This window comes from Pleurodeles waltl, chromosome 5 (genome assembly GCF_031143425.1).
Source record: "Pleurodeles waltl isolate 20211129_DDA chromosome 5, aPleWal1.hap1.20221129, whole genome shotgun sequence".
NCBI classification, from domain to species: Eukaryota; Metazoa; Chordata; class Amphibia; order Caudata; family Salamandridae; genus Pleurodeles; species Pleurodeles waltl.
Genome location: NC_090444.1, coordinates 701,353,814 through 701,368,479, shown reverse-complemented (window position 1 = coordinate 701,368,479; position 14,666 = coordinate 701,353,814). Strand labels below are relative to the sequence as shown.

The window sequence follows — 14,666 nt, the reverse complement described above, 5'->3', positions numbered from 1 at the left end:
CAACGGTGAGAAATGGACTTAAGTGCCACGGAGGCACTAGGAGAGCGCGTATGGCCTGCACTGCCCCTGGCAGGTGTCTGCCGCCACCACCGAAAGAAGGCCACATGCCCCAGCAGTGAGGGACATCACCGCAAGATGAGAGAGGGACATGCCAGGCGTCAACAAAAGACACCCAGAAGTAAAAAAGAGACTATGGGCCAGATGTAGGAAGGCATTAGCGCCTCGCAAACGGCGAAAAACGCCATTTGCGAGGCGCAAATGCCTTCACGCGATGCAGAAACACATTTTGCGAGTCGGTACCGACTCGCAAAATGTGTTTCAGACTCGCAAATAGGAAGGGGTGATCCCTTCCTATTTGCGAGTCGCACCGCGATGTAGAGTTGATTTGTGACCGCGAAAGCGGTCGCAAATCAACTCGCAGTTACCATCCACTTGAAGTGGATGGTAACTCATTCGCAAACGGGAAGGGGTCCCCATGGGACCCCTTCCCCTTTGTGAATGCTCACAATAATATTTTTTCAGAGCAGGCAGTGGTCCTCACACCCCACACCCACCCAACACAGGCATCACCAGTCAGGTGACACTGCCAATTAAAAGGGCTGGCCCACGTGCCCATAGCCAGTTCTAACGACCATGCTAGTGTGCCTGCGTTAGTTACTTCAGTAGCATGAGGGCCTAGGGCCCCCAACACTACAATCAGGAGGGAAATTTGCCTGGCAGTTGTGGTTGGAATGTTCATAAGGGAGCAGGACCAAGACTGACTTGGATGTGGCAGTCTATCTAGAATGGACAGATGGTGAAAAACAATGGATTAGAACGCGGCCTAAGGGATGGACAGCTGCTGAGATTAATTTCCTAGCTATCGTGAAGAAAAGTTTCAATTCTACTAAGGACACAGAGGCGAGGATAATGCAGATCTTTCTTCACTCTTTATTAAATAGCAAGTTCAAAGTTCATAAGAAAAACACATAACAACTACAAGTCCCATGAGTCTGTTTCTATAGCAACCAATGTCCAATGAAACTCCGTTCCGGCCAGATGTATAAATGCCCTTGACCACGTCACTCTCCCTCGACTTCACTGCGAAAGGGAGCATTGAATCCTCAAGTGGCCGCTGCCTCAGATCCAATGGAGTAACATGAATGATTAATCCAGGCATAACCATGGTCAGTCACCAAAACAATACCTGAAATAACCTGTTAGAACTACATTACACTCCAGACATCTTAGACCATAAATTAGCGGGGGGAAAAAAACACCTCAGTACAAGCTCCGGAAGAACACGTATCCGGTGTAGGGTGGGGTAATCCTTGCATCTGTATCTTTAATAGAATTGAAACTTTCCTTCACAATAGCTAGGAAATTTTGCATTCTATGTCAGGACCGCAGGCGAGGATTATGCAAGTTCAAGGCTTACTCACCACCAAAGAGGATGCCTCATATATTGGTTTAAAATATAATTTTTTTAAAGTAGACTCAGGAGACCAATCTGCCGCATTCATGTTGTCCTCCAACCTACCACCCACTTTGATGGCCTTGGAGGCCATGGCACCTCGAGCAGAGTGTGCCCCGAACACCCATACATTGATGCCTGCTTCCGCCAAGACCCATCCGATCCACCTGGCGATTGAAGGGGAGGAAACCGTCTCAAAAGGCTTCTTCAAGGAAATTCCCCTCCCAGGTGGACCAAGTTCAGCAGTCACCTCCTCGTAAGTCTTTAAGCATCGCACCACGGGGCGTGAGGAAACGCAGGGTAAGATACTGACATGGTATTACATTTGGTTCTCCAAAAAACTGTGAAAGTTACTCCTTCCAGAGAAAACACTCTATCCGAAACATCTAGGGCTCTGACATCCGACACCCTTTTGCACGAAATAAGACACAATAACATAGCCAGCTTAGCTGACAACTCCTTCCTAGAAAGATATTGATTGTCTTGACACGAGGATAACAGATGAAGAACTAGGTTGACATCCCGTAACTCTGAATACCTAGGCTCCGGAGGTCTGGAAAGTCTGATACCCTTAAGAAGTTTACAAATCCAATGGTGCTCCCCCACTGGGTCGTTATCGAGATGGGGGTGACACACCGAGATGGCCGACCTAAACGAATTCACCGTACAATAAGACAAACCAGCCCCCGCTAGTTCCGCCAGAAAATGTAGGCTATCCGTAATTTGGGCCCCTATGGGATCGGCATGTCTGTCCACACACCAGCGAGCCCATCTATTCCATGCAGACCTGTACCGCTTACCTGTCCCTGGAGTCCAGGCCTGTGCAATGAAGCTCTTAGCTTCTGGTGAAAGTCGGCAGTCCTGCCAGCGAGTCCTGAAATCTTCCAGGCCACCACGGATAGATAGCCCTGAAGGACCAGGGGATGGAAGTGTCCTGCCGGGTCCCGAAGAATTGAGGGGAAGTTCGGAAGACGGATTGGAAAGTCGCACAAGAGCTCCAGAAGAGACGGAAACCACACCTAGGATCTCCACAGAGGGGTTATTAAAACCACTGTTGCTTCCTGATGACGTACCTGGGCTGATACTCTCGGGATCAGGAGGAAGGGGGGAAACGTATACATCTGGTGTGGTCCCCAGTTCTGCAGAAACGCATCCACTGCCGCTGCCCTCGGATCCGGGCGCCAGCTGAAGTACCGTGGTAGATGGGTGTTCCACCTGGACGCAAAGAGATCCACTGAACAAGGACCCCACCATTTCATGATCGCCCGAAAAATCACCTGATCCATCTGCCAATCGCTGGAGTCCGACAGGTACCTGGAGCTCCAGTCCTCTAGAGTGTTCTGGGAACCCGGAGATACTCCGCCGTGATAGAGATCTGATGTTGGAGGCAAAAGTGCCAAAAATCATTCTCCAGCTCCACCAGGGCCTTCAACCGAGTGCCCCCTAATCAGTTTATATATTGCACGGCTGACACGTTGTCCATCCGAAGGAGAACAACACAGGAGACTCTGTCCAGAGTCAGAGACCTGATCGCAAATGAGCCTAGGAGGAGTTCCAGACAATTGATGTGCATATTGAGCTCCTGAGGGATCCAACGTCCCCCGAACGAGATGTCCCCGATCGAGCTCCCCATCCGTGACGGCTGGCATCCGACTCTATGACAAGGTCTGGAGAGGCCCCAAAAATGGCCCTGCCATTCCATGCCTCCATGTGGTCTAGCCACCACTGCAGCTCAGTTCTCGCCTCCGGGGTGAGAGACCAGTTCGGAATACATTAAACCGCACCGAAGGTGATGGGCTTTTAGGTGCCTGAGAGCCTTGTAGTGAAGAGGGCCTGGAAAAATGGCCTGAATCGAGGAGGAAAGCAAACCCACCACTCTGGCAAGCTGTCGTAGCGAGATTCTGTCGCGCCTCAAGACCTTCCTTAACTCCTTTTTGATATTGGAGATCTTTGGAGTCTGGAGACTGGGAGATGCCAATTGAGAATCTATGAGGAACCCCAGAAAAATCATCGACTGCGAAGGCAGAAGCTCCGATTTCTGTTGGTTGATCACAAACCCCAATTCCTGCAGAAGTGCAATAGTTGTGTTCACATTGGATATAAGTTGGGACCTGGGTTGATCCATCAGAAGGAGATAGTCCAGGTAAATGATGGGGCAGATCCCTCGAGAACGGAGGAACTCCACCACAGGCTTAAGAAGTTTGGTAAAGCACCAAGGAGCCGACGACAGTCCGAAGGGGAGAGAGGTGAACTCGAACACCTGACTTTTCCACAGAAACTGTATAAACCTGCGATGAGGAGGGAAAATCGGAACTGTGAGATATGCGTCCTTGAGGTCCAGATGGACCATACAATCTCCCTGTAACAGGATATCCCGAAGCATGTGAATACCCTCCATTTTGAAATGTCTGTAGATCACCCACTCATTGAATGATCAGAGATTGATCACCGGTCGAAACCCCTTGTCCTTTTTCTCCACCAGGAAAAGATTGCTCACAAAACCTCTGGGATGGAGAGAAGAGTTGCATATGGCTCCTTTGCGAAGTAGCTCCTGAACCTCTGGATCTATTAGAACGGAATCCGCTGTTGAAAAAACTAAAGGCGTGGGAAGCTTCTCCTGGATCGGAGTTCCCCAAAACTCAATGTGAAAACCAGACACTGTCTGCAACACACAAGCATCAGAGGTTATGAGCTCCCAATTGCGTCTGAAAAAACGTAACCTCCCTCCAATTTTTTGAGGGGAAGAAAGGATAATCCTTACCAGACGGCCCTCCTTGGGCGTTGGCTGCTCCTGGGGCGATCCTGTTCGTACTGCCCTTCCCCTTGCCTCTATTGGGGAAGAAGGTTCCTTGGTGACCGTCTCGCCATCCATTGTTCCTGTAGGAACCGGGTCCTTGTTGATACTGGCGGCCTAATGAGCGACCCCTGCCTCGTCCGGCCCCTCCAAAAACCTTGCCCGGGAATATCTTCTTAATAGAAGACTGCACCTTGTCGAGTGCAGAGAAGGTGGCAACAAATTTGCCTAATTCCTTAACAAAAGGATCACCAAATAAGTTGCCCTGGGCAACCGCTCCTGCCTCCGAGGAAGACAATTCCCCCAATTTTATTGAGCAAGGACTGGCGCCTCTCAGCTGAAATGGCCAGTTGGCATTGCCCAGGAGATAAACTGCCCTCTGGGCCCACCCAGCTACGACGTCCGTCGGTAGGGGCGTATTAGACTGCTTGGCACGTTCCGCCAGTTGGATGATCTGTGTAAGGGGTCCCAGCACATCAAGGAGCTTGTCCTGGCACGCCCTCCAGGACCGCTCAATACTCTTCTTGGGGTCTTTAATGTACTTCGCAAAGAAGGTACACATTTTAGGGTCAGTATCCGGCGTAGCTGCTACCTTGTCAGGCAAGGTAGGATGCGGACATTCAGCCTTCAAGCGAGCCTGTACCGCCTTGTCTAGAGGTTGCCGAATTTTACTTGCTACATATTCGGCCCCCTTCTGTTCCGGCTGCCACTCTGATGAATGAGGGCGGTAGATCCCCTGAGGCTCGAACATATCCGAGTCCCACAGATCCTGTGGATCTGGCATAGAGGACCCAGGGCACCAGGGGCGGCCGGATTCCTTGTCCTCCACTGAGGAGTAGTCCCCATCTGAATCTCCTTTGATGCCTTTAGGTGACCCCACGTCAAGGCTTAATTGGTGGTGAAGCTTTTCACCCATTACGCCGGGTAGAGGACCCTCCCGGACGTGTATGCGCTTGTGTTTGCGCGCACTGTTACTGGAGACATCGGCGAGGAGCGCAACATCTTCAAGGTGCCATGCGTCACGCTTGCGCAATTTCCTGGGTGCTGACAACTCAGAGGTCCTGCACTCAGCATCCATCACCCCAAATATGCCCGGCCCTTTAGACACTTGCTTCGCAACCTGCGCCATGCACTCCTTGAAAGGGGCTAAAGCCTGGGCGGTAGCCTGTCAAAGCAACACATCCACCCCAGGAGGTGGGATACGGTGGGAAGGGCCCTCACCAGGGGACAGGATGGGATATGAATAGTGGTCCTCTGAAGGCTGCATCATACAACTCAGGGGACAAGTGGCCAGAAGATACACCCAAATGTAAAGAGGGTAGCCCCCCACCCTTCTGTCACCAAAAAACGGCCAAATGTGTAAGCAAAGCTTTCAGAAAAAACGTGCCTGCAGGTTCACGTCCAAATTTGACCGAGTAGCGCTTTTCCCTCTCGGGGTAATACACAGACAGCAAACGCTGTGTAAGTGGAGAATTGGAGGGGTAAAGGGAGCCTAGGCTCGAGAAAAAAACTTCTAGCCCAGAAAAACCGAGCACCGCGCGCAAAGTGACTCGAGCGCCGGGTAAACGCACAATTTCACAGACACGCACCCTCTAGCGGGCCCGACGTGTCACTGCGTGCCGAAAATGCTCATGGGCTAAAAGCCTACCGCACAACGGCAACACGACCTTAGCAACGCTTGTTGCTACAACAATCATAGTAAGAACACAAGCTAAGGTGCACAAAGCGAGCAATAAGAAAAATTAAAGCAAAGATAAAGGCAAAAAAAGCACTTACAGGCATTAAGGGCACTTATCTGTCACTGTGAGCAGTGAAGAAAGAGGGAGAATGACTGGTCGAGGGCATTTATTCATTTGGCCGAGCAGAGTCTCATTGGACATTGGTTGTTATAGGAACAGACTCATGGGACTTGTAGTTATGTGTTTTTCTTATGAACTTTGAACTTGCTATTTAATAAAGAGTGAAGAAAGATCTGCATAATCCTCGCCTCCGATCCTGACATAGAATTCAAGCATTCCATTCGACGTTTTGTTTATTGCGCTGCATGAGTAAACTAGTTACAAGTGACTGTCCCACACTTTTGCTTTACAAAGAGCAATATGTTTCCATTTGTCTACGACACGGCCTGTTGCTTGCATCCTCTTCAGAAAACATGTTGTGACTGCGACTTTAAAGATACTGCTGACAAGTGTTGCAAACATGATTAACCATACTGCGGCGTGGCAAAAGGGAAATGGTTAATTTAACATTAATTTCTTTGGGGTAAAAAGGCCTTTGTGGTGGACGGTCACATCCCAAGCCATTTTACAGTGGGTGTCATTAAGTTCTACCTTTATTTTCAACGCGTCACAGCTGCATTTAACTGTAACCCTACGTGGTGCATTTAACCTACGGATCCATTAGGTGTCAGTGAGAGCATGCCCAATGAAATTGACTGTCTTCACAGGGCCACTTTATCACGCAGTTCATTTTATATGGGGAAAATAAAGCTTTTTGATTAATAATTATCTGCATTGCCGAACAATCAGCGTTTCGATTGGTTTTATGACGAAGTTTTTTTTCTTCAGACCTTAATCTGCAAAGATTTTTTATGTAAATAATGTTATATATCAATTATTATCTTGTGGCAATTAAACGTTGAAAGAACGACACTAGGTGCACTGCACAGGGATCCTTTCTTTTGAAGAAAGATCTGCTCTCAAAAGAGACGGTGATTCTTTTGCAATAATGTAACCAAAAAAACCACAAACAAAATACACATTCTAAATAGTACTTAAATTGTACAATGAGTTGCAAGTGATGTAATCACCAGACATTTATCCAGACCAAGAAAAAAGGCCGGAAAGTGAAAAAAACGAGGAAGAGAAAGACTGGGAAGCCACCACAAAAGGAGACAGCAGGGATGGAAACGAACATACAATATTGGTATTTGAAACTGAAGCTGTAGGTGGCGGAAGAGGCTTGAGGTGGAATCGACACTGGACAGCCTCAGTGTTCGACAACCCCAGCGACGGGCTCCTGAGACAAACTTTGGACCCCCGAGCATATGTTTTTTCACATATTAAGCGCAGATTTTAGACGAGAGTTGCTATGCTATGCCACTGACCCATGCTGTTTGCTGAAATGTTGTTTCTCATTCTTCTATGCCGATTGTAACACTTAGAATCTATTTATTTCCTCTCTTTCAGATAAGATAGTGAGGAAGGCTGGTAATGTAAGTAACGCCTACGTCTGTGAGGTGGGTCCAGGACCTGGAGGGATTACAAGGTCCATTCTAAATGCTGGTGCCAAGGACCTCCTGGTCGTCGAAAAGGACATCCGGTTTATTCCTGGGCTGCAGGTACAGTGTGTGACCTGTGCATTCTAGGTTTGTCCTCCCTCGGTGTCTAGATGTTAAAGATGTAGGATCTCCGAAAGACGTCTGCCCGCACAAGCACAGATGAGTTGCAGCAGGGGCCATGCATTCAAGCTCTGATGATATTCCTTCATTTATTTATTTATGAGAAAGTTAATGATTATGATGTTCTTAACATGGCCATTTACCTTTATGCTTGATGTTTTATTGAATAACACAGTCTAATTACATGATTGTTTAGATCTGGCTTTAGCCAACACGTTTGGATTTTATTTAAAAAAAAAATTATGTATAATATATTCTAGGGGCTTTCAGACAACTCTCTTAACACACCAATGAATTATTGTGCCTTTCACGTTTTAATCCTGCGCACTATAGCATACATGGTGTGGTAGTGGCTTAGCCCACTACAGCCATTGACTAACTTCACCCTGACTGAGAGCATTCTGCCTTTTCACAAAAAGCATATCCAGACATGATGTCGTGCTGCAGACTATTATGGCAATGTGTGTGTTTTTCAGACCAAAGTAATAGTTTTGCTTTTAACGTTTTTTTTTACATCAGTTGAGGGCCCAGCAGGTTCTACAACAATAGTTTTGCAAAAACCATGACAAAACCCAACAAACATTGACAAAGGCAAAAGCCTAGCAGCCAACCTAGACTTACTGACTTTGCCAATGCTTGTTTTCTCTTAGTTCCAAAATATTTTTCTTACTTAAGACATTGAAGTCTGAGATATTTTTCCTTATAGTACACAGTGCCCTTGCCCCTCATGTCTTGCTTTCCCTAATGACATAGTTCTGATTGCCAGGATGTCGTATAAAGGTGCGATCCACCTTGTGGGGAAAAAACTGTATTTATTTCTTCAAGTTTGTTATACGTCACGTTCAAATATGTCTGTACAGCTTGTTTTGGTAACATGTGGCTAGGTTTGTGTTATTATTCCACCTGAGTAATAAATAAGCAAAAAGCCGCAGATATTTTCTTATATGCTAGGTGATAGAGCAGTCAGAGAACGAAAGTTTGCGTGCAAAAAAAGTGAAATTTATTGAAGGTTTAAGCGACAGCTGGTATTATGCTCCATGAGCTAATCTTCTACACGTTGTGTGGACAGTAGCAGCATCATCCATAAAGTTTGTCCACCAGTCATAAATTTACACAAGTTTGAATTGCCAAATATACGTCATTGTAAATTAGACAGCTGTACGCTGCTTTGTTTGTTTGGCTTCTTGTCAGTAAATACCCAGGAGATTCATAGCTAGTGTCAGACACAAGTTTGTATTGACCCATGTGTCACTATACTTTCTCCTCCTAACAGCTGGCCGCAGGCCTCCCATTCGGACTTCTGCAGGCGTGCTGACCTCAATACCAGTTCCCTCTCCGTTGCCACAAACCACACCGGAACACGACCCACCAATGCCACCACCATTCACTCTAGGTGATGACTGCCAACTCACAATTGTCTGATGCCGAGATGGCGTTACCTCGACCGAGGGCGCAAGCTGCTTTAACAACTCTGCAGCTGCTTAACCACCGTTCTGACTCAGAGACAATGCCCTTGACCCTTGGGACGGCGTATGTCTACAGAAGTTGTTTGGTGAGCATGATGCTGGGGATGAGATTGCCCAGCCCTATCAAGAGGATAATCGGTGTGAAGACCTCCAGGACACCAGTGGTCTGGATACCTCCCCAGGCAGTAGACTATTTGCACCTCAAGACCTAGCCACAGAGGAAAGTGCCTCTTTCACCATTGTTGCGCTCAGGGCAAGGTCTGGATCTTCAGCTTTCTGCCTAGAAAGTCAAGACCGCTGTCTTTCAATAAGGCTCTTACGGACACACTTTTGGAGACCTCGGCCAAGTCCTGTTTAAGCCCCTTATTTTAATCAGCAGATTGCCAGGTGTCATCGCCCTGCTCTGGTCTATCCAGACTTCCTTACCGTACTCCAGAGAACATCCTTCAGCTATTAAAGTTCAGCCAAATTCTTTCTTGGCTACTCCCCCTGACAGCTAATCAAAAAAAGCAAGAGACCTTTTGGAGCTGGGTCTTCTCATCAGCGAGTTTAGATCTCCACTCTTTCAATGGCAGCTGCCGTCTAGATCACTATTCTCGCACCTTGTGGGACTCCATGGTTCTTGTGCTCCTCATGGTTCCAGAGGAGCCTGTGCTGTCCTATAAGAGATCATGCAGGTAGCTGTGAAGCAGCCAAATTCACTATGCGCTGCATACTGGACACCATGGATTTGCTCGGCAGAGCTACAGGCACCAGTGAGACCCTTAGTAGGTATGGCTGGATGTGGTCCACTGGATTTTTCGGGATCATTCATGCAAATCTTAAATGCCTGCCATTCGACAGTTCCTGTCTTTTTGGGGACAAAGTGGATTTGGCATTGGGCGTTTTTTGGAGACAGCCTTTCAGCTCCCACTGTGACAGCTGCACCATCAGTTATGTCCCCTCCATTGCTATGGCAGGGGCTTACAGTATTGTCAGCAAATCCAGCTGTTCCATCAATCCCCCCAATATTTTTGCAGCCATGGCACCCACTGAACACGTGGATAAGGGGAGCATGGAGCACAGTCCCTGCTCCTCCGGCTGCCTCAACCCTCATGCCCTTGCTCACACACAGCCATCCTGTCCGAGGTGGAATCTGACATTGGCTGCCGAATTCTGCAGAATGTGTAGTATGTTTAACAAGACGGTTTCATTGAAGTAACTAACCTAGCCAGTACTAATGCTGAAACCACAGTTTTCTGGAGATCGGAAGGATGAACTGCAAGATTTTCTTTAAGATTTTTAACATCCAGAAGGAGGAAGAAATGATGGCGTTAACTTGATCTTTAAACATAAGCTTGTCATCAGCAATGACACCCGGGTCCTTCACCTTCTTGTCTGGCATAGGAAGAGAGCCCAGATCAGGTAGCCAGCAGTCTGGGGACCAAAACGATGGACTGTTCCGTAATAGGAGCACTTCTGTCCTAGATGAGTTCAACTTTAAGCAGTAACAGCCCATCCAGTCACTGACTGCAGATACCATTCCGAAACCTTTCCCCATTGCTCTGGTTGTTGTTGGTAAGGGAGACCACAATCTGGGTGTCATCTGCATAAGATACCAATGTAAACCCAAATTACTTGATCAGCGCAGTAAGGGGTGTCACATACAAATTTAACAGGGTAGAGCTCAACGACTGATCTAGGAGGATCAGAGCTGCTTTTCCTCCACTGTCCAAAGTTGCTGTAATTTGTTCAGTGGCCACGATCAATGCCGACTCTGTACTGTGTCTGCTCCTGAACTATTATTTTCAGTGAAGGAGGTCAGTTACTGGTTCATAGCTTTCTCAACGATTTTGGCTGGCAAAAGGAGACTCGATATGGGCTGGTAGTTGTTGGTATCCAAAGGATTAAGATTGGCTTTTTTTTTTTTTTTAAAAAGGAAGAATTGAAGCAGACTTCCAGATATTGGGAAATGAGCCAGATTTAAACATTTGATTGAAAATTTCAGTCAAAAAAGTAGCAACAGAGTCTGGAACCAATTGCAACACAACTGGGGGTCAAGGATTCTGCGGGGAGCCAGATTTGGTAGTAAGAGTGGCATGTTTCACTTAATCCACGGTAAGCAATGAGAATTCTACCAAGAGCGAAGCAGATAGGACTGTTGTTAAATTATCCCTAACAGTTTTGGTATGAGTAGAAGTGAACTTGTCAAAGATGTTTTAGAAAAAAAATTCTAAAAAAAAAAGTGGGCCAGTAATTTACTGAAAGACTGACTACCCACATCTGACTTGTTAATGGGTTTAGCGATAAGCCTCGTAATAGTCTTTAGTGGAATTTTTAGCCTGTTCAATTTGCTTAGTAAAATGAGAGGATTTTTCAATCAAAGACTGCTTCCTGTATACCGCGATACACTGTTTGTATTTCTGCCTCTATAATGGGTCGTAGTCCTTCCTCCAAATCCGTACCTTCATACAGCAGCCTTGTCTAAGGGCTCTAAGATTTTCATTAAACCACGATGTTGAGTGCCTAATCCTAAAACGTATTCTAGTTTTAGGAGGTGCTAAGATATATACAGCCGCTTTCAGCCATGAGGAGTAATCCTCTGCCATTTGATCTGGGTTATTTGTAACGTCTGGTTAAGAGATACTTAGAAATTAGTTAAGATCGGAAACTTGAATATTATGCCAAGAATGAGATATGTAGGGTTAATGTGCTGACTTATGAGCTCCAAACTTAAAAGGAGTGGGGATATCAAACAGAATGCCTTACGATCAGGCCAAGTTACTGTCAATGTGGTATGGTTCTGAGTACGAGAATTATTACTGAAGGTATCGTCTAGGGTATGCCCTGCACAATGAGTAGGATCTACAACTAATTGAGAGCATCTCAGGCAGGATAGCATGTAAATTAGTTGTTCAGTATTGCAGTCATTAACATTTTATCGATGAAAATTAGAGTCGCCTAGTACTGAGAAATTGATTTTTAATGAAAAGGATTCCAAAAGAGATTCCAGAGCTAGGAAAAAACAGGGCAGCTCCTCCGTTAGGGCAGAGGAGCGTCGCCCCCGCCAGCACTAGCAGCTGCGAAAGTTCTACAATAAAACAATAATAAACTCTGTCTCTGTCTCAGGTCGGCCAAACATACATGCGTACTAAGCTCTGTCAAACCCAACAACACAGTGCCGGGTTGGAGAGAGCAGGCAGACTCTCTGAGTCTGCCTGGGAGCGTACTGGCTGGGCGCACCGACCAATCTGAACGCTGCAGTCATGCTGCCAACAGCATGACAACAGCATTTGGATTGGTCGCAGGGAAGGCTGGGAGCCTATGCCTGCGGCAAAGGAAAGAGGAGCTGCGCGGTGGTGGTGGCCTCCTGGGTTAAAAGGCTTTCTAGGTCCAGGTAGTCTATATACCAGGAGACCATTAAAAAAATTGTTTTAGTTAGTTCAAATTTAAAGAGTAATGCTTCGGATTTAGTGGAAGGGACCGGGGAGAAGGTAGCAGCCATATTGCCTCTATGAATTGCTGTGAGACCTCCGCCCTTTTTGTGGTTCTTGTCTAGTCTCTGAATACTGTCACCGGGGAGGGGGATGCAGCTGCTTGGTCAGGGCCGGACAACGGGTCCCCTCTCGTTTCTGTAAAGGCTATACCACATTGATAAGTATCTAAGAAATCTGCTAATTCAAACTGATGTTTGCTTAGCGACCTGGCATTAATCAACACTGCCCTGGTTGCTGACTCAGGGTTGCCCTATCCTTCCTTATGGCCTTGTGCGCCGAAATGTCTAAGGTAGCTGGAAGTGCAGGATTAATATTAATGATTTTACCTTGACAGTGATGGCAAAAAAGCTGAGGAGGTGTGTTACCAAATAAAATATTTACCTCGGGACAGTTAGTAAACGCACTTAGGGCCATATGTACGAACACATTTTCCCATAGACATAGAATGAGTAATACCCTTTGCTACATTGGGCCCTTGGTGTATTAAGTACCATCAGCTTCTTCCTAGAAGAGAACTTACTCATTTTAACTTTGGGGGGGGAGGAAGACAGCCAGGGAGGCGAGTGCTGGTCACGGTCGGGTACGGAGGGGCTTGCATTTGATGCACCTTTGGCACACCAACGGCGCTCCTGTGGTGTGCGTCTGCCAGTGGATATTTTTAAAGCACGTCCTGGAAGTGGGGGTGTGTGTGGCCTACTTTGGCGCTTTGCAGTACAACATCAAAACAGGTAGAACAGACTGGGGTCCAGCAACCACTTACTCACCTCCAGGCTCCCCTCGAGTGTGAATAATACTGGTAACTAAAAATCAAAGGTAACTTACAGGGGAAAAAATGCAAATCATAAACTGATTAGAAAGAAGGTCATGCCCTCACAACATGGCGCCCACTACAGCAGGAGCCATGCCACTCCAAAGATGGTACCTGAGTGCTTACTAGAAAATAAAAGACATAGGGCCAGATGTAGCAAGATATACTTTTGCGATTCTAACATTGCGAGTCGGTGCGACTCGCAATTTCCGAGTCGCAAAAGCATATGCAGAATGGTGTCTCAGACACCTTCTGCGAATCGCTATGGGGTCGCAAAGACCCACCTCATTAATATTAATGAGGTGGGTCGCATTTTGCGACCCCATAGCGATTCCCTGCACTCACAGGGATGGTGGCCTGCTGAAGTCAGCAGACCTCCATGTCTGTGACCGCTTTTTAAATAAAGCAGTTTTTTATTTATTTTGCAGCCCGTTTTCCTTAAAGGAAAACGAGTTGCAAAATAAAAAAAATAGCGAAACCATTTGGTTTCGTTTTTTCAGTGTAGGCAGTGGTCCATTGGACCACTGCCTGCTCTGAAAAAACATTCTGGGCAGCATTCATAAAGGGGAAGGGGCCCCAGGGGGGCCCCCTCCCTTTTGCGAATGGGTTACCACCAGTGTCCCACTGGTGGTAACTGCGAATTGCTTTGCAACCGCATTCGCGGTCACAAAGCAATTTAGCATAGCGATGCGAGTCGCAAATAGGAAGGGAACACCCCTTCCTATTTGCGAGTCGCATTCACAATTTGCGAGTCGGTACCGACTCGCAAATTGTGAATGTGCATCGCAAAAGGCATTTTGCATGGCGCAAACTGCGATTTTCGCAGTTTGCACCATGCAAAATGCTTTCTACATCTGGCAATTAGTGGGTTTACCTGCAATACTCACAGAGCGCAGATGCGCTGTGTTGTAATTTTTAAATCCCTTCCTGGAGGGGGGGGGCGTGTCCTACTTTGGCGCTTTGCAGCACAACAACATCAGTACAGGGCTACCCGCTATGCTCAATGTGTATCAATGTAGCTGAGCACATCTGGGTATGAATGAAGACTAACATTGCTAGCTTGCACCTTGTAAACGTGAGAAGCTATGAACTTACAAAGTACTGTTATCAATAAAATACTGAAATCGGGTTCACGTGTCAGTGTATCGCACCAGATGAACATGAGTGCTCGTAATAATGTTACAAATTACCACATATATGAGTGCAAAAATGAATATAACGAGACATCAGCAAAAGGTAGGTAGTTGAAAAATACTCAGGTTTACTAAC

At 46.8% G+C, this 14,666-nt stretch overlaps 1 protein-coding gene across 2 annotated transcripts in view; it reads left to right on the top strand.

Moving 5' to 3' along the window:
* Positions 1 to 14,666, top strand: part of TFB1M (transcription factor B1, mitochondrial) — a 391,094-nt gene that overhangs the window by 58,661 nt on the left and 317,767 nt on the right. For both annotated transcript variants that reach the window (XM_069234645.1, XM_069234647.1), the window contains one exon: positions 7,436 to 7,587. In XM_069234645.1, the coding sequence (XP_069090746.1) occupies positions 7,436 to 7,587 (152 nt within the window). The remainder of the gene's footprint in view (positions 1 to 7,435; positions 7,588 to 14,666) is intronic.